This window comes from Sus scrofa, chromosome 9 (assembly GCF_000003025.6).
Source record: "Sus scrofa isolate TJ Tabasco breed Duroc chromosome 9, Sscrofa11.1, whole genome shotgun sequence".
NCBI lineage: Eukaryota > Metazoa > Chordata > Mammalia > Artiodactyla > Suidae > Sus > Sus scrofa.
This window is the reverse complement of record NC_010451.4, coordinates 133,187,701-133,215,114: the sequence shown is the minus strand read 5'-3', so window position 1 is coordinate 133,215,114 and position 27,414 is coordinate 133,187,701. Positions and strand designations below refer to the sequence as shown.

Sequence of the window (27,414 nt, the reverse complement as noted above, 5' to 3'; positions counted from 1 at the left end):
GGTCCCTCATCCTGAGAGAATGTCGTCGGAGGGTCCGGCCCCGGCCCTTTGCCTGCCTCCTCCTTGTTCTTTGTCCCCCCAGAGAATGGAGGCGGTGCGGGCAACGGCCAAGGCTGCGCCGCGCTCCCCACACGCGCGTCGTTGTTACAGCAGTTATTTCAAAGGCTCACCACGTGCCTCACATGGGACGTCTGGGGCTTCATGGGAACCGTGTCAGTCACCCACTCAGACACCGAGGGGCCATTCAGACGCGGTGGATTGCACAAGGCCACACAGGGGCTCGGCCAGCTTGTCCTCGTCCGGCTCCTGGCCACCACGGGATCCTGAACTTCTTGGGGATTTCCTGCCTATAATATGTGTAAGTTTCCTTTTAAGGCACAAACAAATTCCTTTCCGTTTTCCCCCAGATTTCCTAGTTCAATGAAATACTTTTTTCAGCTTCTGCCCACTGTTGCTCCCTTTGCCCCCCAGCCCCCACCTGTCCCCTCGGCCGACTCCCGGCCCACTCCCTGAGAAAGGAGCGAATTCGGAGCTGGTCTCACGTCAGAAGTCTGGAAGACACCAGACTTTAGAAGAGCAAAGACCCTTCACTACAGCAGGACTGCAAAGAGGGAGCTAAAGGAAAGAGCAAATCCTCCCCAGAGAACGAGCTGATACACCTGAAAACCTACACAGGGGACACCTCTTCTGGGTCAAAAGGCATTTTTCTTCCCCACACAGAGACTACAAGGTTTGAGTCTGACCAGTGACCCATCCTGGTGTCATCCTGGAAAGGATTTTGACTCGAAATTGTCCAAGAGCGCAGACCGATCGAGTAGCAAGGGAGAGGGTGGCGGTGGTGCCCGGGGGTGGGAGGAGTCCCGAGCTCGGGCCTGTGAGCCTCAAGGGGTCAGGGGCCCCTCAGATCGCGCCAGCGAGCAGGAGAGGAACTGGGGTGAGCAAGTGCCGTGGCTGTGGCTGCTTCCTGTTTCAGCAAGGCAGCTGCGTAAAAGGCGAGAGAACCTCGAAGGGAAATGCTGAGGGGCCCAGAGCCACGGACTGAGATCACCCCACCCGAGGCCAGAGCCGAGGTCTGCCCGTAGCCGGGATGCTTTCCTGAGCTGCTGGCGCTGCAGCCGGGGACCCGAGGTAACGGACAAGGAGGAGGCATTTGCGTCCAGGCTGGGGGCCCCCGACGCTGGGTGGGGCAGAAGAGGCTCTGGCTGCCAGCCTCCCCGGGCTGTAAGGAGAGGCCCTGGAGTGGACGGTGTAGGTTAGGAGTGTGGGGCTGAGTAACCTGGAAAGTGCCCTGTGTTGGTCTCCAGGGGCACAGTGTCCGGGGCTCTCTGCTCCATCCATCGGATTACACTGGCGGTGAGGCAGTGACCTGGGGTTCAGGCTCCCCAGTGACGGGGCAGACATTTTACAGCTCCCTTCACAGCAGGGACCCAACAGCACGAAGCTGCCTTTGCAGCCGCTGGGCGCCAGCCCTCCTCTCCCAGCTCACACCGAGAGCTCTGGACTAGGCAGGCTAGTCCATTCATTCATGCAGGAGGCCATGCATCACACACACAGCCAGGAAGTAGAAGCAGAGACCTGGAAAGGCAGCGACAGAGAACTGTCAGGCGAGGACAGTGTCCTGATCCCCTGGCAGTGAGGACAGCCCCCATGCCCCATCCCCCAGCCAGTACCACGTCGTCCCAGGGCTGCAACTGGGCCCTGCCATGCCGCAAGAGCTGCCTGGGCAGTGGCCCAATGACCTTTTTTGAACCCCACAGGGGCCAGTTCCTTTTTTCCTACAGCCCATCTCGGTCAGTCAGCCGACCCACGTGGCATCTTGTGTTTAAGCAAATCAGGAAAGCTGAGTATGATCCCACTTAGCTGTGCCATGCCAAATCCCACCTGCTGTGAGGGCCTGGGGGTCTGGAAAGGCTCCCTTCTTGAAAGAGCCTTTTCTACTGCAACTCCCAGCCTGGGCAACAAGTGCCAATGTCTGTGCCCGGGAAGCAGGGCAGGGCAGCCATGTGTTCCAGCGAATCAGTGTAGGCACGGCCGGCACACTTTGCTCTCCACACAGCCCTCCCCTCTTCACAGTGGGAGGTTGAAGGATTCTTCACAATCAAGAGGCCTGCCTCCTCTACAGAGCCTGAGGGTGGCCTGGAACCAAACAGGGAGGCGACCCAGCACCCCACATCTTAAAGGTGGGATGCAGGCAGCCTGGACACCCGTCCTTCACCCCCCTCTCCTTTCCTTTCTGCTGGGCCTAATGTTGCTGGCAGGTGAGCCCAGACCAGAGGGGCCTTTCTCCCTGCAGCCCGCACCCAGAAGTCAGAGGAACAGAGCAGCAGTAAATATGATTTCAGCCCCGGGGCCAGCATCCCCTCCACGCGGTCAGCAGGACTCCTTCAAAGAGAGAGTGGTCGGGGGGCTGGAGGATGAGGCATTCTTGGTCCTAGAGTGCTGGTTTGCTTCGGACCCTTGTCTTATAGCACTGAGTCCTCAATATCCAAGATCGGTAGCACTGGGATAGTAAAAACCATACTATTATAAAAAGCTAATGTTTATTACATGCTACGGCCCAGAGGCTTGATGTGTATTTTTCTTTAATCCTCAGAACCTTGTGAGTTAGGCTGCCACTTTACAAGTGAGGAAACAGAGATGCAGAGACGTGTAATAGCTGGTTCAAAAGCATGTGGGTAGCCGCTGACAGAGCCAGGACAGGAGTCCCCAGAGTCTGAATCCAGGGTCGGGGTTCCCCGCTTCCCACATCTACAGCAGAGCAGCCGAGACATGGAGTGTACCTGCTTGTGCAGTCATTCCTGATTTAATCTGAATGAGCCTCTCCCATCCTTTCCTAAGTGTTTAAATGATGAAAGTAGCAGGTGGGAAGTGAGCAGGTGTAAGTGCAGGAGTGAGGAGAAAGCCTAAAGAAAGGGCAGGGGCACCAGCGGTGGACCAGGCACTGTCCATGTCACAGCCCCGCCGAGAGCAGAGGGTGGCCCTCTAAGCCTGGAGAGTCAGGTGCTGGAGAGCGGACGGGGCCTGACTGCATACGACCCCCGTCAGCGTGCGAGACTGCCTCACCCCTGGGCGGGCAGAAAGGGCACACGGGCTGCTACCTGTTGAGTCTGTTTGACCCATAAATAAACCCAAGGGGCCAGAGCCGGCAAATGCCTGCTGGTTGGTGAAGCTGAGACACCCTTCTCTGACCTACCCAGGAAGTGGGTTCCCCGAGTGGGGCACAAAGAGAAGCGGCAGCTGGAAGGGAGAGTCCTTCTTCCCTCATCAGTCTCTGGTCTGACCCCAGGGATCAGTGGAGGCAGGCGTCAGGGTTTCCTGGGCTCAGAATCCAGCTCAGCCAGGTCCAGCCCCAACTCAGCCAAGCTACCAAGGGTTCTAGGAGAATCAACACATTTGCAGAAGGGAGGGGAGAGAGAGGAGGGGGAGAAGGCAAGAGAGAGAATGGCACAGAGACAGGAGAGGGGATGAGATTTGGGCTAAATAGGGTAAGGCCCTGTTGAGGGGCAGCAAGTGGGGCCTCTACATCGAGCCTGGTTCCCTGGGGACTTCTGGTTACTGTTTTTTGTTTGCTTGCTTTTGTTTCACTTTCATTGGCAGCAGTCTCCTGCAGGTATAATCCAAGTGGGTGCTGGCTTCCAAGGACAATCTGCACCTCGGCTGAGGAAGGCAGACTTGGCCCCTAACAGGGAGGTGATTTAAAAAAAAAAAAAATGGAATCTTCCATCTTGGAGAGATACTGAGCTGAAAGCTCGGAAGTGGGTTTGGCCAGTGATGGGCAAGTCTCAGGTGCTTAGCCAATGCAGATTTGATCTGCACCTGAGAGTCAGAGCCCAGTCCTGGGCCAGGAGTGCCTAGGGACCACTGTCAGGACCCCATGACTGCAGGCAGGAGTGTGGGGGTTCCCTCTTACACCACGCTCAGGACCACGCCCAGGACCAGGCTACCTGCTAAGGGCTAAGCAGAGGCCAGTGGGTGCAGGTCATAGGACCAGTTACACCTTGCAGGGTGTGGTTATTCCTCTAGGCCTCGAGAAAAGTCACCCGCCTATTTCAGTACAGGTGAGCCAAGAGAGCAGTAAAAATGCTGGCTTTCCTTTCAGACGGGGGAACAGGGAGCCTAGTGAACTGATTCTCTAGAAGTCCTTGTAAAAGGAACACACCCCAATCGGCTATCCGAGAGGCTATAAGCTTTTAGTGATTTTTATCCATGATTTTTCATGTTCCCCTAACTAAAAGAAGCGTGAGAAGTTTGGTCAAGGAAGACATGGCAGCCAGAGGGCTCTTGCCACTTTGTAGGAGAAACACAGCCAGAGAAGAGCAGAAATCAGTCCAGAGTCAGGACCCAGGAGTCATGAGTCCCAGTGTGACGTCATCTCCTCCTCAGTTGTCAGCCCCCACATACGGGACGCTGTGCTATTTCTGCCCCCTCGTCCAGGGAGATGGTCATTTTTCTGCCCATCTCCTGACCCCTCCCCTTTGCCTCCCTCTTGGCCCTTGGCAGACCCGCGCAGCTATTCCAGGAACGGGAAGCCAACACAACAGGTGCTCAGGAGGTCATCATGCTCAGCCCAGACCCCAGGCCTGCCCCTGGCTTGGCCCGGTGGGCTGAGAGCTACGAGGCCAAGTGCGAGCGCCGGCAGGAGACCCGTGAGAGCCGCCGCCGCCGCCCCAACGTGACCACTTGCCGCCAGGTGGGGAAGGCGCTGAGGACCCAGCAGAGGGAGCAGTTCCAGAAAGCACGACAGCAGCAGTTTTTCAGACTGAGGCACCTGGAGGTGGAGGAGAAAGGCCAGGCAGAGCGCTCGCAGACCAGGCAGCCAGGTTCCTCCAGGGCAGGACAGGCACCTGACCTCAAGGAGCCCTGGCCTTGGGCCAACAGGATCTCTTCCCCTGGACAGCAGGTGGGCCGTGTCGATGGACATACTGCTCTGGAGGGGGTAGGGTGGGCTACTGAGGCAGTGGGTGGGCTCCAGGTCACTAAAAAGTGATTTAAATTGAGTCCCTTCTTCCTCAGTCATAAGTAAGTCTCCCTTAGGCACTTATTCAGATATTTCTGTGGTTGGGTTTTTTTGGTTGAATGTTTGTTTGTTTTTGTTTTGTTTTAAACTTGCTTTTTTAGGAGAAGAAAAAAAAATTTTTTTTTTTTTTTTTTGGTCATTTTGCCATTTTTTAGGCCACTTCCGCGGCATATGGAGGTACCTAGGCTAGGGGTCAAATTGGAGCTGCAGCCGCCGGCCTACACCACAGCCGCAGCAACCAGGGATCCGAGCCATGTCTGTGACCTACACCACAGCTCACGGCAATGCCGGATCCTTAACCCACTGAGCAAGGCCAGGGATCGAACCCGCAACCTCATGGTTCCTAGTCGGATTCGTTTACTACTGAACCGTGACGGGAACTCCAGGAGAAGAAAAATTTTTTAAACAACCCCATTGCTAATTCCTAGTATCAGTTCAAGTCTAGTCTGTCTCAACAAATCTAGTGCATTCAATCAGCCATTGTTCCACAGGTCTTACTGTGGGCCAGGTACACAGGCCCGTCTTCTTGCTGCTCCCTGGAAACACATGCACACAACCACACTCACACACAATCACAGATACAACCACCCCCACACACGAACACACACACACACAACCACCCCCCCCACACACACACACACTCCTCCTCTCCATTTCTCTGTAAGGCTGTTGCACCACCACCGTCTCGCTTTGGCGTGGGCCATATATCAATTCTACTAAATTCATTCATTTAAAGCCACATCTGGTCCAGAAAGCCCCAGCTTCCTATGCTTCTCCAGGCCACCTCTGCTCTCTGCGGTCCTTATGAGGTTATAAATCTTCTAAGATTGTGTGACTCTTAGAGGGCCCAACAGTCTGGCCTGAAGAGGAGCCGTGTTGGCAAAAATCAGGGTATGCTGAAATGAGCTCAGCCAGCAAACCATCGGTGTCCTCCTCTCCATGCTGGGAGCACACAGACGGCAGGGCGGGGTCCCAGATCGCTGGAGGTGCCTCGTATTGCGCTGCACCCAGAGCAGGTGCCCGTCAGGCCCTCTTAACCAGTGCCTCTGCTCTCCAAAACTGTAAAATAAAACCAACTGTGCACTTTCTAAGGCAGGAAGGTTTCAGAATGCTTTGTTGAAAAAATAATTTTAGGGAGAAAAACAACAGAAATCACAGTTACCTAAAGAACTCCTCCTGGGCCGATCAGGCATTTAAGGTTTCTTTTTTTCTTTTTTCTCACAGCCTCACAGAGACAACACCAAGTCCTTAACTCACTGAGTCACAATGGGAACTGCTGTCGTTTAAGGTTTCTTGAGATTGAGTTAGTCTTCAAAGTTAGTTGCCACAGGCATTTCTTACTTAGCCTTTGTCGTGGCGCGGCGGAAACGAATCCAACTAGGAACCATGAGGTTTCGGGTCAATCCCTGGCCTCGATCAGTGGGTTAAGGATCCAGCGTTGCCGTGAGCTGTGGTGTAAGTCGCAGATGTGGCTCGGATCGGTGTTGCTGTGGCTGTGGTGTCGGCCGGCAGCTGTAGCTCTGATTAGACCCCTAGCCTGGGGACCTCCATATGCTGCGGGTGCGGCCCTAAAAAGACAAAACAAGACAAAACAAACAAACAAAAAATATACATATGTATGTATGTTACAAACAGAATTGTCGAGTTCATAGGAAGAAAATGACCAAAGAGCAGAGTAAAACCGTGCCAGCTCCTCCCACACCCTCCCCCGGCTGCTCCCTTTCCCTGCTCTTCACACAAAAGCTCGGCACTGTTCCAGCCCTTTCTGAGAGGAGGGAGCCATCTCTGGAGGGCGGAGGGCACTTTGGAGGTCATCTCCTCCCAGCTCCGCACTGGACAGGAGACCGAGACCCAGAAAAGGCAGGCCTGATCCCGGGCCCTCCGGCCCCCTCTGACCAGCTCTTGCCACGGGCCACGCCAGCGGCTGAGAGCGGCTAAGGTAGAGGGGGGTCGAGAGAGAGAGAGAGAGAGAGAGAGAGAGAGAGAGAGAGAGAGCGGCCAACCCAGCCCCCCGCTGCCCATTCCCACCCTCCAGGACAGGGGAGGCAGGGCGGGGACCAGCTCAGAGCTGCGAGGGGGTCCTTTGGTGTTCTGGACCCAGCGCTTGGTCGCTGGGTCAGCTTTCTGCAGTCACATGCAGAATCCTGTCCCGGAGGCCCTGCCTAGGCTTTCAGCCTCCCCCACTTGCTTCCCAGGTGTCCGGGACCAGCGCCGAGGTCTTTCCAGCCCAGCGGCATCCTCCCTCGGGCGCCCGGAGAGACTCTGCCGTCCAGAAGCTGCCCAAACAGCACCGCGGTAAGAGCAGCGCCCTGTCCCTCGCTGGGGCCTGCAGAGATCTGGCCTCAGAGTCCCAGCTCGCTGGCAGCGGAGAGTCCCTGCCCTCAGCACTGCCCGGCCCCCGGCTCTGAAGCGCCTTATCCCCTATCTCTCAGGCACTCAGACGAAGGCAGAAGAAACACAGCCAACGACTAAGAACGATGCCAGCCAGCAAACCAAGTGAGTGCCTTTCCGTTCCCGACCCCACCTCCTGCAGAGCCCGCCCGTCCCTCTCTCCTAAGCTTTCACCTGAACAGCCTCACCTGGAAGCTGGCAAGAAACACAGTGAACTCCCCTGGCCACCTGAGTTAAAAAAACGGGGAGTTCCTTGGTGGCCTAGCAGTTAGGGATCCCGCATGTCACTACCTTGGGGCAGGTTTGGGCCCGGCCAGGTTACCTCCGCATGCAGTGGGCACAGCCAAGACAGAGGAGAAGGAAGGCCTTCCCCATCCTACGGGCTCTTCAGAAGAGGCCGGAGGCGGATCGACCCACCGCCTCGTGACATGCTCATTTCTCTGAGCCGCTGCCAGTTTTGTTCTCATCTCCTCTCTTCCAGTTACGGAGTTGCGGTCCTGGATAAGGTAAGACGAGGCGTTGGATCGGATGGCACCTAAGCTCCTCCAAGCGCTGGCATTCTGGAATTCCGCGGTAAATGCAGCGGGGGTGGACGGGCACCCCCCTCCTGAACAAGCAGAGACATGGGGCCTGGGGGGACCCTGAGCCAAGGCAGAAAGTTTACTCGGCCCAAGCCAATGGCGGCTCTGGTTCCAGTTCCAGGATTGCAGAGTCCCCACACACTCCTTTTCTTTCTCTCCAGGAAATCATCCAGCTTTCTGAGTACCTCAAAGTAAGTGCCCTGAGAACTCGCCCTCAGCTCCTCACCCACCCGCTCCCTCCTCCTCTGGGTTCTCTTACCCCCGCATTCTGCCCCCCAGGAGGCCCTGCACAGGGAGCTGGTTCTGAAACAGAAGATGGTGATTCTCCAGGACCTGCTCTCCACTCTGATTCAGGCTTCTGACAGCTCTTGGAAGGTAAGGGAATGAAATCTTTGTCTGAACGAGGCTCCTGGGCCTCCGTGTGTCCCCGCTTCATCCTTCTTTGCAAACCACCCAGCAAGGGAAGAGGCTCTCTCACTCCTGAAGAGGCCGGGGATGATAAGACACGTCACAGTCCGTATGTGGAGATGAGTCCAGGGCCACCACGGAGGGCCATGCCGCTACACACCCAGGGAAGGCCCAGAACCAAAAGGAGAACGTGTCCGTTTGGGAAAAAAAAAGTTAGATCCAGTTCAGAGCACCGATACTACGACTGACTCCGGGAAACGTGCACTAGTTTCGTAGGGGGCGCGCCCCGGCGTTCACTCCAAGCCGTCAGGGACCCACGCCTCGGGCCAGACGCGGACGTCGAAGGGGAGGCACCTTAAAGATCACCCAGGCTACTGCTCGTAGTCCCCCTCGGGGAAACGGAGAGTCAGACGGGTCGGGGACTCATCCGAAGTCACGCTGCTAAAGTTCAGGCCTCCCGATTTTAGTCCATCCATTCAACGAACAGCTGCAGAGCAGGGTCTCTGCCCGAGCCCTGGAAGTCATGAGACAGGGTTCCTGCTTTGAGAGAGCTTCTGGGTTTGTCAGGGAGACACATACCCAAGCAACGCAGAGATGAGAGAGAGAAAAAAAGATGTTTTCAAGATATAGCAGAATACAAGGAGAAATGAATGACTCCAGACGGGGGAGAATCAGGGAACTACGGAATGGTTATACTAATACCTTCCAGGCAAGTGTGCAAACGGGAACCATGCTCTCGGCAGAGGAGAAAACGCAAAGACCCAGAGGCAGCGCATAGTCCAGTGCAACAGGGTTCCCGCTTTTCAATCTCAGGGTCCCTTTATAGTCTTTCAAAAAGTTATTAAAACCCAAAGAACTTTTTTCTTTTGCTTTGTTGGCCACATCTACAGCATGAGGAAACGCCCGGGCTGGGGATCAAACCCAGGCCCCAGAGCGACAAGGCCAAGTCCTTAACTGCCAGGCCACCGAGGAACTCCCCCAAAGAATTTTTATATTTACCATTTAGAAATGAATATGTATTAATTTTAAAATAACAATAGTAAATCCATTACATGTGAACCTAAACTATGTATTTTTATGAAAAGAAAAAAGTTTTTTTTTAAGTAGTGAGAGGAGTGCCATTGTTTTATGCTTTTGCAAAACTCTTTACTGTCTGAACGGAAGACAGCTAAAGTCTCATATTTGGGTCTGCGTTCAGTCTGTTAATACACTGTTTGGGTTGAAGCATCTGAGGAAAATCCACCCTCACAGAGCCATGAAGCTGGAAAGGGAAGGCCCTGTGATCCTGGATATTCCCAGGAGCCCTTGAACCCCAGGCTGGAATGTTCAGGGAGCTATAAGCAGTTTGATGCCACCAAAGCAGAACGCTCTAAGCATCTTTGATGCACAGAGAGAACACGCAACCTTACGGGCCTCTGTGCACAACTGACCTTACCACCCAGGGGGCTGTGCTTAGAGAGACAGGACGGGAGGGGGTGGAACAAAACAGAACTTTGCAGGGATGTAAAACAGGCTTCTGGGGTCCTCCCTCCGCACGTCGGTCCCGGTACCCAGCTTGAGGTGTCTATGTTTGGGGCTGCTGCTCATGAAGGAGTTGTTTCCCTGGCAGACTGGGAGCCAGAAGCAGACAGCTGGGCGTGCCAGGTGGTTTCCGGTGCTGAACGGAACTGAGATGGTCTCACCCGTTTATGCAGCAGACATCTGCTAAGTTCCAACTGTGCTACAGGGACGGAGAGGACTTTGAGGAGTTCCCCCATCAGCCAGGAAGAGAGAGCCAAGCGATAAATAACTCTACTGCACTGTCCTAAAGCCGGCAGAGCACTTCCCACAAAGGGACACAGAGAAAGGAGGAAGGAGCAGCCGTTCAGCCCGAGGTGGAACAGGGGAGGCGCCAAAGGAGAGGAGCACGTTAGCTGGGCCTGGAAGGACCGAGGAGGAGTTCTGCGGCGTGGAAGCAGCACGAAGAGGGCAAGACGGGCAGGAAAGGCAAAGGGTGTTGAGGGTCCCGCAGTCGGAATGATTACAGCCTGTGTGTAACACACTCCTGAGTGTCGCAGAGCCTGATGGAGCTGAAGGGATCGAGTCAGGGCACCTCCAACAGTGACACAAAGGGCCTCAGACAGGTCTCAGGAATTAAGGCACCCAAACACTTCCTGTTGAATGTGGGATCTCAAACTTAAATATTTACACAGATTCCCTTGTAAAGGAAATTCCTATATATCACGGACCCCTGAGAATGCAGGCCGCCCTGGTTTGAAAAGCACTGCTGCAGGCAACGAGCAGGGCGGGAATGGGACCAGGCTCTCCTCGGCCTGAAAGTCAAGCTGGTCTCGTCGAGGTACGAAGACGGCTGTGGACGGAGGGGGAAGCGCTTGGTCAGATCTGTGTTTTTAAAGGTTCTCTGACAACAGTGAGGACCCTGGCTCTGAGTGGACAGGTGGTGGCGAAAGCTCTTGCATCCCAGGTGAGACCGATCAGAGCTTGCGTGACAGCCAGTGTGGAGCGAATGGGGCGGAAGATGTAAGAGACACTTCTGCGCCGGATCGGAGGGCAGCTCGGCTCCAGCTCCAGCTCAGGAGCAGGTCCCCCGCTGGGGCTGTGCCTCTCTCCCTCCCCTGTGCTCCTCCCTCACACCCGCCCTTCTCGTCTTCTTCCTCTCCAACAACCCCCCAGCTTCCTGTTTTTAAGAAAAACAGGCTCAGAGTTTTCAGTTAACGTCTCTTGCTTCCCCCAAAACAAGACGATTCGACCCCGTACCCTTCCCGTGGAAACCTCAACCTCAATGGAAAGACGGTCTCAGGCAGCAGTATTTGGGAAAAGGAATTGGAAGATGTGGCCAGAACACAGATGCTAATACTCAGCCAAGTTCAGGCCTTCTTTTGTCCTCCATCTGGCCTCCATGATTTGACTCTCCAACCTCTCTGGCAGAGAAGCTCACTGCAAACTCTGCTGAAAGCCAGGGGTCCACTCCCTCTATTGTCTCCACCTCCGTGCTGACTTTGGCCTTTGGGGTGTGATGGGCCTGGGGCAATGCAGAGGCTCCTAAGCCGGGTCCAAGCTTCAATGCAGAAACAGTTCCGGCAGTAGAGAAAGCCAGCCCTCAGGACGGGGCAACGGAAAACCCAGAGCAGGGCACACTTGGCTCTGAAGTCTTGCAAAGTGGAAATGAGATCTCGAGATGACAGTGCAGCAGGGGATTGGCTGCAAGCCCTAAGCAACCTATGCTGGAGAGAGGCGAGCCGTGGGCTGGCGCATCTGCGGTGAGGTGGGTGCATTTCTGGAGAGCAGGTCAGAGGCGGGGAGAGCCAGGCAGAAGCAGGAGCTGAAGCCCTTAGACCGGCACCAGGTGTGTATGGCCTCCACCTGCTCCTCTTACAACCGGGGTCCTGTGCTCACTAAGCCTTGGGTTCCCGGGATGCAACTGCCAAAAAAAGAGTCCACAATAGGCCTGAAAAAGTGCCTCTCCCCCTGCCGTACCACCGGGCTTCTTGGGGGAAGCTGGGGCCCAGACCAGGAAGCTTCATGCGCCATGTGCAACAAGTGGCTGCACTTTCCTGCCTGCCTTGGGGAGTCTGGGAAGGAAGAGCTGTGGACCAGAGATGTTTTCTAGGCCCAGACGTGGGTGGCCCTTCATCCCCACTGAAGGGGCTATCCTGAATTGTCTTCTATCACAACATGAATGGAAAAGTAATATGGGGTGTGGCTAAAACCCAAAAACAGCTGGAAGAGGCAAAACTATGGGATTGCAACCATCCAAGTAAGGAGAACGGGGCTGCCCTAAGGGCAGGCGTCTGAGGGGAGGGTAAGAACGTTGCCTTGAGCTTGCCTGTTTCTTCCCAAACCAGAGCAAGAGAAACCCTCAAACTCAGTGGGTCTGGCTGCATCCTGCATGGTCAGAGTTTTTATGCAAAGGAAAACACACAGACCTGAACCAGGGGCTGGGGTGCTGAGGGAGGCGATTTAGGGACCCATGGATCAACAATGAACAGGCTACTCAGGGGAGCAGCTCTTCCCAGTTACTCCACCTCTTTGTCCACCTCTGCATCTGTCTGGGCTTGTTGCAGCTGCCAAGTCCCTGACTCTCGGCTCTCGCATGAGACATTAGGAAAAACAGTAACAGCAAGACGCACTTTGAAAAATTATTTTTGGCAACGCTGTTAGCTTTTGCAAGGCGCAGCTGAGTAACACAGGAAGCAGAAGGGTGGGGGCGCCCCCTGGCTCCCATGGTTCGAAGAATCGGCCAAACAAGATCAAAACAGGAGCTGGGAGATACCACTTCCTGCCTCTTTCCCCTCCCCGGTCATGCCCGGAAACTCACAGTGGGGTATGAGCCTCAGAACAGTCTCCTTTGCCCCCGGGGCATCTCAGACCAGAAACCACAGAAGGGTTGGAAACGTCCAAGCAGCCTGACAAAGGGGCCGTGGCTCTCACGCCTGGGGAGAAATGCAATTCCTGCACCTCTCAGGTGTCCCATCGGGCCTGGTTGGCAGAGGCAGAGAAAGGACATGAAACCGATGACGGCTAAAGAGACTGTCCGTCTGTTTTCTGGGAAACTAGCTCCCACCCTTGCAGCCTCCCTGTCCTCCACCTACACACACACACACACACACACACACACACACACACGCACACGACCTTCGATCCAAACCCCTACAGCCTCCCTGTCCTCCACCTCCCACACACACACACACACACACACACACACACACACACACGACCTTCGATCCAAACCCCTACAGCCTCCCTGTCCTCCACCTCCACACACACACACACACACACACACACACACACACACGACCTTCGATCCAAACCCCTACAGCCTCCCTGTCCTCCACCTCCCCACACACACACACACACACACACACACACACACACACACGACCTTCGATCCAAACCCCTACTTGGGAAACTGTCTACAAGACCAGAGCAGCAAGGGAGCTGCCAGCTACGCAGCAGAGAGGCCAAACCTGAGACACAGACGCAGCCTTGCTGCCTTCCTCCGCCCTCGCCACCCTCTCGGAGGATCCAAAATGCCACTGGAGCGACCCAGCTCGTGGATGAACAGAATGTGCCTTTCTGGGAAGTCCTCTTACTGCTACTGCCACCAACACACACACACACCCCTGCCTTAATGTCCCTCCTTCCTGCTTTCTTAAACAACTTCTCCTCTTGAATCATGGGGGGATGGAAGGGCGGCAAGGAGGGGACTGATTCCACTTGCCAAGGCTGCTGTAAGACAGTATCACAGACTGGGTGGCTTAACCAACAGAAATGTATTTTCTCACAGTTACTGGAGGATGGAAGCGTGAGATGGAGGTGTGGACAGGGTGGGTTTCCTCTGAGGCCCATCTCCTTGGCGTGCAGACGGCTGCCTTCTCCCTGGGTCCCACACAGTCCTCCCTCTGCGTGTCCTGGCGTCTGCGTCTCCTCTTCTCATGAGGACACAGTTGTACTGGATTAGGGCCCACCCCAGGGACCCCGTTTTAACTTAATTACTCCTTTAAAGACCCTGTGTCCAAACGCAGTGCATTCTGAGGTTCTGGGGGCTAGGAGGTCACCACGCGAACTCTGGAGGGAGGTGAGGAGGTATAACAGGGGGTAAGGGAGGGAATGTATGTTCCTCCTGGGAGAAGAGACCCCTTTGGTCTTATTGGCCTTTAGAGGTCAAGGTCCATGTACAGGACGGAGAGGAGGTGAGGAGTACAGAGGTGCCCAGACAGACAGGGGAGAGGTGATGAAGGGAGGAGAGGAGAGCTTAGACGCTTTCCTTCCACGGACTCCTGCTATGATACCCTGCGCCACGTGATAGAAAAACCTCAAGGGACACGGACGACTCTGGGGACCAGGACGATTCTTCCGTCTCCTATTCCAGAGAGACAGTCTTTGTCGTCTTTCCCTATCCCCTAAAACACCACAGATCATATTCCAGGCAGCAGGCTGGGAATACAGAACAAAAGTCCTTGCATGCTACATTTTGGCCAAACTCACTAACCCATCCCTTCTGCTCCAGGGCCAGCTTAATGAAGACAAATTGAAGGGCAAACTGAGATCCTTAGAAAACCAGCTGTACACCTGTACCCAGGTAAGCATTCTGAAGGACACATCTAGCTCAGGAAACGAGAATTAAATAGGAGAGAACATTTGAACCTCAATCCTACTCTCTAGAAATGTCGCTACTAGGAATTAATGCACCTATTCCTACCCACCCGAACCTGGCTTCATCATTTTTCACTTTAGCCTCCAATTTACCAAACACGATCTCCATCCTCCCCCGCCTTTCTCCCCATGTCTTTCCCTTTGCACCTTGAAAAAAGGAAGCCCAGCACCAAGCACTCTGCCAGCTCCAGGGGAACATTGAGAATTCCTGGGAACGCAGGGAGAAGCCCTTGGCAAAGAGTCAGCCCACCTGGAGAGAACTTCACCGGTCCCAGTTTTTGAACAGATGAGTTAGATATTACAATGAGGACTCGCAAAATGACTTTCATCCCATGAGCAACTTTTTTTTTTTTTTTTTTTTTTGGCTTTTTAGGGCCACACCCACAGCACATGGAGGTTCCCAGCTAGGGGTCTAATTGGAGCTACAGCTGCCAGCCTACACCACAGCCACAGCAACACAGGATCCAAGCCATGTCTGCAACCTACACCACAGCTCACGGCAATGCCAGATCCGTAACCCACTGAGCAAGGCCAGGGATCGAACCCACAACCTCATGGTTCCTAGTCGGATTTGTTTCTGCTGCGCCATGACAGGAACTCCCCATGGGCAACATTTACCTGGCAGCAATTCCTGGGAGAAAGTAAGAGACTGTGCCTCCTAGCTCCTCTGAGGTGTTGTTATCCAGCTCTGGGAATCTCTTGCTTGGCCTGATCTCGAATTATATGAAATGGAAGGAAGTCAGCTTTTACACTCAAGAAGTGATGGATTTCTGACAGGTGAGGAGAAACATCAAATAAGAGAATGAGGAGTTCCCATCGTGGTGCAGTGAAAACGAATCCAACTAGTAACCATGAGGTTGTGGGTTTGATCCCTGGCCTTGCTCAGTGGGTTAAGGATCCGGCGTTGCCATGAGCTGTGGCGCAGGTTGCAGATGAGGCCCGGACCCAGCGTTGCTGTGGCTGTGGTGTAGGCCGTAGCTACAGCTCCGGTTAGACTCCTAGCCTCCATATGCCGCAGGCACAGCCCAAAAAGGACAAAAAGAAAAAAAAAAAAAAAAAAGGAGAGAGAGAGAGAATGAGGTGGACCTGCCAGACTGCTCCTACTTGATGTCAGGGAGGTAAAGCGGCCACGTAGTACAAATTTTGCTGATTACGTAATTTATATAATCTGTGGGTTTGCTGACTCACAACTCCTTTTTTCCGTCATGACCGACTTTGTCAGACTCTTATGACCAAATAATGCCAACCAGACTCATAAGAGACCGACGTATAATCCAGAATGCCAGTCCACTCATTTTCTACGGGGGATACGGCTGGCCAGTGACCAGCATGGTTAAATCCAATAACTTAGACATGCCATGTATGGTCTCAACCAGTAACTCCTGTTTCTGATTTCTAATGAGAGTTCCTGGGACATAAGACCGACTCAACATTTAAATCCAAATTTTCAGATGGTTCCAAAGCTAAAAGGAAACGATTCCACATTGGTCCCTAAATGTGCATTAGTTAGACTATCTCTTAACCAGTCGGGAAATCGATGGTAAAAGCTTCGTGCTTTCCCCCAAACCACAGGGGAAAAAATGAAAAGCATGGGAAGGGTGAGAACTCCAGGGAATTTGCAAAGTTGCTCTTGTATATTTTTTATTTTTTATCTTGAAGCCAGGAGAAATTCTAAAAATGCAAGTGTATTAATTTTTTAAAACTGAGTTTGCTGAAGCTTGTTCGGATCCATGAAGCTATACATATAATTTTATTTTTAAAAAAACACTCCCTGCCTGAAAGGAGTTTACAATCCCTTAAAAGAGACGGGTGAGTCAGTATATTAGAAAGATAGAGATGGGCAGGGGATACCTTGCAACACTGTCTAATCCATAAAGAGTTGGGGGATATGGAGCTCCCCTTGTGGCACAATGGGATCAGTGTGGTGTCTTGGGAGCGTGGGGACGTGGGTTCAATCCCTGGCCCAGCACAGTGGATTAAGGACCTGGCTTAGGTCGCAACTGCTGCTCAGATCTCATCTCTGGCCCGGGAGCTCCATATGCTGTGGGGCAACCAAAAAAAAAAAAAAGAGTTGAGGGATCATGTGGTTAACCATATTTATCAGAATTTATGTGATTCTCGGGCTGTATCTTTTACCCTGGTGAAAGGGTCAGGATGCCCTAGGGAGAAGCAGCTCTATGGGCAAAGGCAGAGGCTGAAAAGCACAGTGCTGGGGTGATGGCCCCGTGGAATCAAAGTCTGGGCTTTAAGTAGGAGCTGTACCAAGGAGTTTGGACCTGATCCTTAAGACACTGAGAGGTTTAAGCAGGTTGTGACAGGATCCAATTTGAGTTTTAGAGAGAATGCTCTAGCTGCAGACTGAGAAGGGTTTGATAGAAGCACGGCCTGAAATAGGGAGACTATACAATCCATAGGATACTGTTATTCGCGTCCGACTAAGGAGGCAGAAGGAGAGAGAGAGAGGCGTGTGCTGTTCAGGAGGTCCACAAAGCTCAATGGCCAACTGATTCCTTGGAGAGAAATCACGGATGATTCCCTGGTTTAGGGTGTGGGAGACTAGGTGATGATGCTGGTCACTGAGACGGGAGCAGGTTTAGAAAGACCATTTCCCTGGAGTGCCCAGGAAACAAATCCCAACTAGTATCCATGAGGACGCAGGTTCAATCCCCGGCCTCGATCAGTGGGTTGAGGATCCGGGGTTGCCATGAGCTGTGATGTAGGTCACAGACACAGCTTGGATCCTGTATTGCTGTGGCTGTGGCACAGACCAGCGGCTGTAGTTCCCATTCAACCCCTAGCCTGGGAACCTCCATTTGCCTCTGGTGTGGCCCTAAAACCAACACCTCCCCCCCCTCCAAAAAAAAGAAAAGAAAGGTGATTTCCCTCTGGAATACTGACTTTCAGGACCCTAGGGAAGGCCTAGGGGCCGATGCCCAGGGCCGATGCCCAGCGTGCCCAGGGCAGTTTGTTATCCCCCCTCACCTCTCACATCACCTGAGGGGCTCTCCCTGCCCACCTCCAACCTGGGAGAAGGGCCACCAGGTTACCAGCATCTCTGCCCTGTGGGCAAGGACTGACTTCTTTTCCCTTCTGCATCCCTGCTCAGGGTTTGGCACACAGACGCTCAATGTGTATTTGTTGAATTGAATCACATTTGCAGAACTACTCCCCCAGGGGAATGAAGAAGGTGATATTAGAGATGGAAGACCAGAAACACAGCTATGAGCAGAAGGCCAAGGAGTCACTGCAGAAAGTGCTGGAGGAGAAAATGAGTGCAGAACAGCAGCTGCAGAGCACACAGGTGAGGGTACCGGGCAGTCCCTGGGGCTGGGAGCCCTGGAGTGGTCTGGGCTCCAGGGGAGCCCGCTGCACAACCACCGGAACTCCCACAGCACCACCCTCCCCTCTCATCTCCCACAGCGGTCCCTGGCTCTGGCCGAGCAGAAGTGTGAAGAGTGGAGGAGCCAGTACGAGGCTCTGAAGGAGGACTGGAGGACCCTGGGGACCCAGCACAGAGAGCTGGAGAGCCAGCTTCACGTGCTGCAGTCCAAACTGCAGGTACAGGCCCTGGGGGTGGGGAGGTGGGGAGGGGAAGCAGGGTTTGGGGGCTGGGGCAAATCTAATTTTGACTTTAGCAAGGATGTCTGTCTGCACTGCTCACGCAAGTGACCTCAGTGTTCATGCAAAGGGCTGGGCTGGAATCGTCATCAGCTGCTGTCACACTCCAACCCCTTCACTACACCCCACCCCAACAGAGCATCCAGTTCAGAAATGCCCGCCACTAGCACAGAACAAATGTCACCAACTTACTGACAGGTGGAGTAGCAACTAACGCATCCTGCCAGTGTGGTTTTTTAAGCCAGTACAACAGACACTTGGCATTCTCATCATTTCCGACCTGTGGTACCTTGGAGCAGTTACCCTCCTAAGCCTCAGTCTCATCTTGAAAACAAAAATAATAACAGCATCTCTATCAGGATTGTTGTGAGATTGAGCGAGGCGATCCATGCAAGCCCATGCCTCACACACACCAGCCCTCAATAGGGCTACTGTTTATCATAAACTTTACTTACTGGATTTGGAATTTTGAGGACCCATCTCAAAAGCTTCTTTTTACACTTTTACTGAAGCAGGGCTCTGAGCAGCCCGTGGGGTGGGTCTCGTCATCCCAGGACAGAACCTCGCTAGTCACTGCATCGCAGCCACACTCTCCTGCTATTCTGCCCTCTTCCTCATCTCATCTCACCTACAAGGCAACTCTCACGGAGGCGCTTTTTTTTTTTTTTTTTTTTTTTTTTCTGCTATTTCTTGGGCCGCTCCCGCAGCATATGGAGGTTCCCAGGCTAGGGTCTAATCGGAGCCGTAGCCACCAGCCTACTCCAGAGCCACAGCAATGCAGGATCTGAGCCGAATCTGCAACCTACACCACAGCTCACGGCAACGCCGATCGTTAACCCACTGAGCAAGGTCAGGGACCGAACCTGCAATCTCATGGTTCCTAGTCGGATTCGTTAACCACTGCGCCACGACGGGAACTCCGGAGGCTCTTTTCTTTTTCACCTTAATTCTTTGCAAAAAAATGACTCTACCAAAAAAAACCAAATTTTTTGAGCGTGTGAGAAGAAGTAAAGACCAAATGGAGACGTCTAAAAGAGTGATCATTTGGTATTCCTTCATTTGGGCATTTACCCAAATGAATCCCTTGTGAAGAACAAAAATCTACTGCATTGGAGTTCCTGCTGTGGCTCAGCGGGTTAAGAACCTGACACACCATCTGTGAAAATGTGGGTTTGATCCCTGGCCTCGATCAGTGGGTTAAGGATCAGGTGTGGCCTCGAGTTGCAGCGTAGGTCACAGACGCTGCTCAGATCTGGCATCGCTGTGGCTGTGGTGTAGGCTGGCAGCGGCAGCCCCCATTCGACCCCTAGCCCAGGAATTTCCATATGTCACAGGTGCAGCCGTCAAAAGAAGACAAAATACCTAGTGCAGTATTTGATGTGTGAGGAATAGAGCACAGCAAAGGGTTTTTTTTTTTTAACTTTTCCTGTTTTTCGTAAGACTCCTCTACCTCCAAAATTCTACAGTTTTCTACAGGGTCCCTCTTCCTCGGGGGCTGCCCCTATCTCCACCCCAGCGCTGACCTGCCTGTGCCGGTCCCTCCTTCTCCTCCCAGGGGGCAGACAGTAGAGATCTGCAGATGAACCAGGCCCTGCGACTCTTGGAGAACGAGCACCAAGAGCTGCAGGCCAAGATTGCGCGCCTGCAGGGGGACAGAGACCTGTGCAGCTCGGACACCCAGCACCTACAAGGTACCCTTCCCCTTGGGGCCTGTGGCCGAGGCCTGTCCTTCCGGAGGAAGAAAGCTGGGTGGAAAGGCTTTAGCCTTTCACCTGTTTGACTTTATCACTTCATTCTACCTTGAGGAAAAGGCAAGGCTGCTTTAATCATTCAAGACTGAAAATGAATTTCGCCACACTAGAGGATCTCGTAGTATCAGCTCTTTTCCAGCCCATCCCTCTAAGCCGGGGCACAGGTGCTCTTGCAGCAGTCATGGGTCAAGGCCACGACCCTAACTGGAAAGGGAAAGGTCAGGCGAAACGCCAGGCACAGCACAGGTTTCCCAGTCACAGCCTCTGTCTGCTGAGAGCACAGGCAACCCTTACTCCAACCCGCTGCTGCTGCAGATGCAATGCAAGGTAGTGGGCTTCTGGTTTACCTCTTCAGAAGGGGACAAGAAGGAAAATGAGCACCATCCACTTGACACACGTCTATCAGAGGCCCTGGGCAAGACGGCCCCTACTCCCAATTTCCATCCTCAGGGGCAAGTTCATTATGTCTTAGACTCTTCCATTTTAGCTTTTGCCTTATTTCATTTTCAGATCAGCTACAGAAGTCAGAGGAAGAGAAACTCGCCCTGGTGACTAAAGTACAGCAGCTGCAGAGTAAGTCTCCTTTCTAGATTCTGAAAGTAGCACAGGTAGCTTTTTTGTGTTCCCCACAAAAGGCAACCCAAGGGCTGGGGGCACTGGTCCTTGGCACATCCTCCAAGTGCACAGCTGCATCTTCAGAACTTCTTCTGTGCCGTGGGGTCACTGCCATCGCTCTTCGCAAGTGCCACACTGGCCTCTGGTTTCTCTTGCTTGTTATTACTCTTCTCCTCCACGCCAATGACAACCAGCTGTATTTCCCCCAAAACTGCAGATTCCAAAAAAGTGTTAGGCTTTCTCGGGAATTCTTATTTTATAAATTCTTATTATGTTCCGTATTATGTCACAGAGACCTCTGTCACTAGGAATGGTTCGGTAAATAAGCTCACACTACAGAAGCCTCAGTCTGCTTCAGAACCACATGCTGAGGCCAAAGAGGAAAGGGGACTTTTCAAAGGAAAGGAGGCAATTTCTGAAAGGCTGGAGAATCTGGCTCTATCAATGGCACAGCCAGTTGCCCACCACCCTAACTTCTGACACCCTGACTGAGAAGTCACGTCAGCAGCAGTGGATGTGAGAACAAGGCAAGCACAGGGGAAGGACAAAGACCAGCAGAGGCTGGCCTCGTCCACTGCAGGAGCGGGATGGGCAGGAAGTCACTTCAAAATCACGCCTTTGTTTATTCCGAACATACGAAGCCCTTGCCAGGTGCCAGCACCACACACACACACACGATACAGTAAGGAAGAGAGCCCGCACGGCTTCCTCCCTAATGAAGCCTACATGCAACCTAAGCAGCCAGTACAGTGGAGTATGGGGTTCCCAGGAACAAGGACCTGCAGGTATTAATAACAGCTACAGAGAAAAACCAAAGCAGGTTAAAGAGAGAAGAGCTGCTTTTTCACACAGGGTCATCTAGGAAAGTCTTTCTTCTACGGTAATTCTTAAGTGGACACTTAAAGAAAGACGTGGTAGGTGAGCTCCTGCTGCACAGCACAGGGACCCCCGTCTAATCACCTGTGATGGAACAGGATGGAGGATAATGTGAGAGAAAGAATGTATATACTACGTACGACTGGGTCACTCTGCTGTACCGCAGAAAATGACAGAACATTGTAAATCAACTATAATGGAAAAAATAGAAAATCTTAAAAAAAGACATGGTAGGAAGAAACACAAGGATGGCACATTTGTAACAAAGCAGCACAAACTGGGTGACTTAAAGAACAAGCATTTATTTTCTCATGGTTCTGGAGGCGAGAAGTCCCAGATCCAGGGCCGGCGGTGTGGGGGCGCTTCCTCCCGAGGGCTCCAGGGGAAGGGTCCGTTCTGGGCCACGTCCCCTGCGGACGGCTGTCTTCTCCCCTCTTCGCATCTTCCAGCTAGCCACCTCTGCGCCCAAACTCTCCCTTCTCTGAGGATGCCAGTCGTGTCAGGTTAGGGCCCATCCTAATGCCCCAGTCCACCTTCTCCGGGGAGGACCCATCTCCAAACAGGGTCACGTTTTGAAGGCCTGGGGTTAGGACGACAACATGTGAATCGGGGAAGGGGGGTGACAATTCAGCCAACTAGAGGTGGGGACACGGTTAAGAAGTACGCTTTCAAGCAGAGTTCTGAAAAGACACTCTTCACAGTCGGCACGCCAGCACAGGCAAGCTCCTTGTGTTTCCCGACAGGTCTTCTTCAGAGTCAATCCTTACAGCTCCAGGAACAGGAGAAACGCTTGACAAAGAAAGGTCAGCAAATTTATTTCCACAAATTCTGAGACAGTGCCCTTTCCTTGCCTTTCTAGAGGCCGTGGGAGGGGCCACAGGACCCCTTGGAGTCCCATCCGCTTCCGAAGCTGTTGGGTCAGGGCGCTAAGGGAGTGTTTTAAGGACCCACCACTGGCTCGGAGAACACTTTAGCTAGTGAGCCTTCTATCCTGAGAAGTATATAAACTTTGAAAAAGGATTTCTACTCCCTCCAACAAACGTGTCTGTGGAACATTTCAATAAATGGATTTTGAACTCAGGATTTTATGTCAGTTTTTACATTTGACTTTCCAAACCATATCCAGCACCCCAAGTATAACCAACCCATCACACGCAACAGTCACCTCACTCTCAGCCCTCAGGGTCTGCTGCCTTGGCATCCCAAGGATTCTTCATATACCTGGAGTGGGCAAACACGCCTCACTTATCCAGAGCACAGGGCCTTCTGTTTTCTCATCACAGTCACTGGGTGAAAGATAAGGCAGAAGTGATCATGCCCACACAGGATGGATTGGAAAATGAAGGTCTGTGGTCACGTGAATTAAGAGTACAGCTATGACAACACTCCAGGATTTCTGACTCCTAGTCCTGTGCTCTTTTCACCAAGATTCAAACTGCCACGTAGCTGAAAACATCTTTAACTACATGGAGATGAATTCTAGGCTATGACTGCCATTCTCGTATTTTGAAATGAGAACACAAGGAAAAGCAGCGATACTGAAGCATCCAGCAAACCCACCAGACTAAAAGATGGGGCATGCGACCAAAGAAATTAAATTAATAGGTATTTCCCAAAAGGATCCGGCATTTAACAGTTAAGATGCCCACCTTGCCCTCGAGGGGCTCAAATTCCAGCTTTCTGTCCAGGCTGAGCAGGGTCCCCATGGGAGTCTTTAAAAGTCACGAGAACTGCATTCCGCACAGCCCGACAGGGACAGGCCCTTCTCTGTCCCCCTAGGGGTTCTCAGTGGCGGGGCCCTTGCTCAGAGGTGCGGGCCTCACCGTCACGGAGAACCTGGCCCCTTTTTTAGATCAGGCTCTGGAGTGGAGTCCAAAGCCCTCCCAGAACGAAGTGGAGCCTGAGGGTCCAGGGAAGGAGAAAGACTGGGATTTCAGAGACCAGCTCCAAGAGAAAACGTTGCAGCTCCTGGCCAAGGAAAAGGAGGTGAGATGGTGACCTCAGGCAGTGGGGGGCTCATCCTACCACCGTGACAGGGCAACTGCTAGGGGTAGCCAGACAGCAGGCCTCTCCTGGCCTAAGCTGGGGCTGGATATTCACGGGCCTGGATCATTTGTTCCTAGGCCGTCCTTATTTATCCCAACCCTTCCTCAAGGTTTTACTCGAGAGTTAGCTTTTGGAAAGTCAACCAAAACTCAGAAACACGTTGAATAAAACACATTTACTCCACAAACTCTGTCCTACATTGAGTATCTTAAAACTTTATTACAGAGTCTTTCAAGTAACAAAACTCTTCCTGGCTACAGACACAGCAACACACACACCTGCAGAGGCAGAGTCACGTGCAACTAGCTCCCGCCAGAGATGTGCGCTAGGATCACATCCAGGTGGCTTGTGCAACAGGAACCTCACTTTGGGGTGTACACAACACCTGCACACACAACTGGCCCACAAAAGCACCTGCATGTAGACTACATCACAGATGCATTATCATCAGGCATTTAAACGAACACGTTATCGATAAACTAGTAAGAGAGTCGCAAGGCCAAGCGAAAGCTTGAGAACAGCTGGGAAGGAAGGGTGGTAAAAGTGCCCAGTGAGTAACAGGGTCACGGACCCAGGGCTCCATCCCCTCCCTGGGCTCCGTCCCCAGCAGAACTGGTGGTGACCTTGGTGGCCTCTCCCCGCAGTGCAGGGACCTGCATTCGGAACTAGACAACCTCAGTGACGAGTACCTCTCCTGCCTGCGCAAGCTGCAGCGCTGTCGAGAAGAGCTGAGCCTGGGCCAGCGGCCACCTCCCACAGTAAGAGGGGCAGTCCTCCCGCAGTGCTGGGGTGGTGGTGGGGGGAACAAAGCCGCCTTGCGCCTGATCTTGCCAATAGGATTGATCGGCCCGTGCCAACAGCTACCCAGCCTGCCCCGTTCAGCGTGGTTTACATTGAACAGACAGGACAGCAACCACGGGAGGAAAACTCCAGCTCCTGTCTCCAGGCCTAATTTTCATGGGGTTCTGGAGTCCGAAGAGAAAATCTTACTATTAGCATGAACGCACGCCCGTTGTAGCAACAGGGACAGAGTGAGGAGAGCAAAGGTGCCGAGGAAAAGAAACACAGAATCATCTAATTTTTCTGAGTGATTTTCCGCTTTTGATTATTTGTACCAGTATTTATGTACCTTTCCCCGCTGGCTGTGGCTCCCTGGGCCAGTGACCTTGGCTTAGAGGCCAGGGACCCCTAGTAAAGTGGTTTGATCCTCTGGGAGTAACAAAGTGAGAAACGGGTATAACATGCTTTTTCTCCTCCACCAACCCAAGGCTTGCCACAGGGCTGGAACAGGAAGAAGGAAGGTCATTTCCGCCTGTGTCTTCTCTGACCAGCCCACGGCCTTTCTCTCCTCTCCCCCTCCCTCCTCACAGAGACAGTGTGGTCGATGGCTCCCCGCGCTGATGGTACTGACTGCTATGGCACTGGCAGTGTTCCTGGCCCACAAGGACAGCCTGATGATCTGAATAACTGGTGACAGCTGCCGGGGCTGAAAATCAGAGGCAAGAAACGCCACAAAAAGACTCAGAAGGCTTGAGTACCTTTAAAGGTTTGGGTTTGTCCAATTCACTGAGATTTCTGACTTTATTGTTTTTCTACTCTGCTGTAACAACAAACAAATAAACTTCACCTGACAGTCTTTGTTCCTCAGAACTCTCAGCTCTTTGCTGAGTGACACATCACTCAGAGAGAAGACACTTAAGCCACCCGGTCTACTCTCCCTGGCCCAGGTCCGTTGGAGGTAAACCAACAAGCAGCAAAGCCCGGCCCTTTGATCCCTGGCAGACACTCCGCACACAGGGCAGGGATGGGTACACTTCCACACGCGGGCACGTTACTCGTCCTCCGGCACCTTCCCTCCTTCTCCACAATCCTTCCCTCTATCTTCCATCCAGTGAAAAAAACAACAGACATCTCAGCTAAATCCAGAGGACCCCTTAGCACAGAAATGGAAAATGTATTACAGCATTCTTCCCCAGTGTCTGGTACTTGAGATCATACCTATTTGCCGTCCTTAACAAGAGCTGATCACTTACCGAGCACCTTCTATGCGAGGAAAGAGTTACAGTCAGAGGGCCACAGCAGGCAGGGTGACCACCTCGGAGGAGATGCTGAGGTCAGCAAAGTCATTCTGAGTCCTACATCGAGTTCTAAGGTCCTTCTCCCAAGTATTTAGAATGTCCCTCAGGGCCGGGAACAAGCTCTCTGGGACGCTAAAGGAATAGAGCAAGACTGGTGGTTGACTGTGTCGCCAAGAGATCCGGGCAGTGAATACCCGTAGTGGAGTCAGGGCTAAGCAATTGTCACCTCCCTGGCTCACGTGAAAGGTATAGGGGACAGGATAGCCCAGGAGGATCCCAAACACAGTACAGAGATTCCAGTCTGAGGAACAGAGCCTGCTGCTGGAGACTGCCAGGGACAGGTCCGTCTTCAGTCCCTGCAAATGAGCGATGATCTCAGCCAGGAGGGCCTTCAAGTCCTGAAGCTGGTCCAGGGAGCAGACGGAAGGGTGAGGCTGAGCGCTGGAAACATCCACAAAGGCTACGGAACCAAGCAGCACCTGCTCCAAGTGCTGACACACACGCTCAGGACAGACAATCAGGCTGTCTTCTCCAATCTCAAGAATGTGAAGCCCCCGGGTCGGGAAGCCCAGGCCCTGCAGCTGCTCCAGATAGCTCTGGAGCTCTGCTGCCCCTGCACAGTTGCAATCATAGAGCAGAGCTGGCTTAAGTCCCCTGGCCACAGCCAGCACCTCTCCGGCTAGATGAAGGCACACGGCTCGGGGTGGGCCCCGGCTCCTCCCCATGCCCAGGGTCTGCTGAGCAGCTGCCACCAGCAGCTGAAGACTCAGTGTTGACATGGACTCTGGAAGCAACAGTAAGCATGGCCTCCTTAACTAGTCACAGTTCCCTCCCCTGGGCTGCATCTCTGAGCTCCAGACACTTGAAGAAGGGCCTAAAAACAAAGCAGTAGCAGGGGATTATTAGCACCAGCCAGTGACATACCAGGAAACCTGACAATAGCCTTCCCTTAAGTCTTACAGCATCTTCCAGAGGTCACTTCCCCTCCCTCTGCTTTGGAATGCTAACCCAGCCCAGATAAAACGGCATCACCAATGGCACCCTGATTTTTTGGTGACTTAGTCTCTCTTAGTTCCAAATTCAACTGTCTCTCTGGCCTTAAGGTTATATTTACACTCTCTCTGGCTTCCCTCCTAAATTTTCCTGTTGTAATTTACCTTCTCTGATTCACACCTGAAGGAGGTCGGGGCCGAAAAGAAGCAGAGCACTCTCTGGCAAAATTCAGAGCATTTCACCTAAAACTGTCCTCTGAGACAGAGTAGGTTCCACATGTACTCTTTTCATTGCCAACTCCTCTTTCTCTTCCGGCCAAGAATAGTTGTAAGAATAGCGGTCTGATTAAACGATACACACTAGAATGTGGACTACCAAACATCTCATGTTGAGACACAAAGTAAATAAGTTAAATTGGCTGGAACTGCAAGAGGCTTGTCTTGCAACTTCTGCAGGCCCCGCCTCCCCCTACTGGTGGACAGTCACTGGCCCTCGGACGACAGGCTCACCTCAACCCCCACGCCCTTTCCTGGGCACAGTACAGGGATTTAGTAAATGAGGCAGAGGTCTCCCTTGCACACACAGACGTCCTTCTACTTCCCCTGCAGATTCGCGGGCTCAGGAACCCCTTCCAGTTTCCTGCCCGCTGCCCGGAAGGCCGCGAGACCCTGTGCTCCGCCGCGAAGCTAGAAGTCCCGCCCGCAAGGGGAGGTCCCTTACCGCCCGCAGGGGCCGGGGAGGCGAGGTCTGCCTGCTGCGCATGCCCAGCACATGCCCTGTCCCGCCGCTTTCCGTAACGTCACCCGGTCCTCTCGCGCTCCCCGCGTAGGAACCACCGGCAGGCCGCGCGGCTGCATACCGGAAGTGCTGGTGCCTGAGGTCCG

The 27,414-nt window shown here is 53.1% G+C and overlaps 2 protein-coding genes across 20 annotated transcripts in view; one reads left to right on the top strand and one right to left on the bottom strand.

Moving 5' to 3' along the window:
* Positions 1–27,414, bottom strand: part of C9H1orf74 (chromosome 9 C1orf74 homolog) — a 64,060-nt gene extending 36,646 nt beyond the window's left edge. Inside the window, exons 1-4 of one of the 9 annotated variants that reach the window (XR_002336071.1) lie at positions 27,040–27,244; positions 25,493–26,411; positions 24,589–24,740; positions 21,696–22,202 (exon numbers count right to left, since the gene is read on the bottom strand). Coding sequence is in view for 7 of the 9 variants with exons in the window: in XM_021063892.1 (XP_020919551.1) it covers positions 25,525–26,316 (792 nt within the window). In the remaining 2 variants the exon portion in view is untranslated. Of the gene's footprint in view, positions 1–21,695; positions 22,203–24,588 lie in introns of those variants that run through there. The other 8 variants (XR_002336072.1, XM_021063889.1, XM_021063891.1 and 5 more) reach the window with 8 other exon arrangements.
* On the top strand, positions 906–25,095 carry TRAF3IP3 (TRAF3 interacting protein 3). 11 transcript variants are annotated; one of them, XM_021063883.1, is made up of 16 exons: positions 907–1,128; positions 4,501–4,900; positions 7,213–7,312; positions 7,450–7,513; positions 7,890–7,914; positions 8,151–8,180; positions 8,269–8,364; positions 14,408–14,479; positions 17,714–17,854; positions 17,974–18,111; positions 19,727–19,862; positions 20,433–20,495; positions 22,157–22,216; positions 23,266–23,399; positions 24,104–24,217; positions 24,830–25,095. In XM_021063883.1, the coding sequence occupies exons 2-16, from the start codon at positions 4,559–4,561 to the stop codon at positions 24,920–24,922; spliced, it is 1,608 nt and encodes a 535-aa protein (XP_020919542.1). In that variant the 5' UTR covers positions 907–1,128; positions 4,501–4,558; the 3' UTR covers positions 24,923–25,095. The 11 variants fall into 11 exon arrangements, 3 of the variants coding, with proteins under 3 accessions (XP_020919544.1, XP_020919542.1, XP_020919543.1); XM_021063884.1 differs by lacking the exon at positions 22,157–22,216; XR_002336068.1 differs by having other exon boundaries at positions 908–1,128; positions 17,660–17,854; positions 22,157–23,399.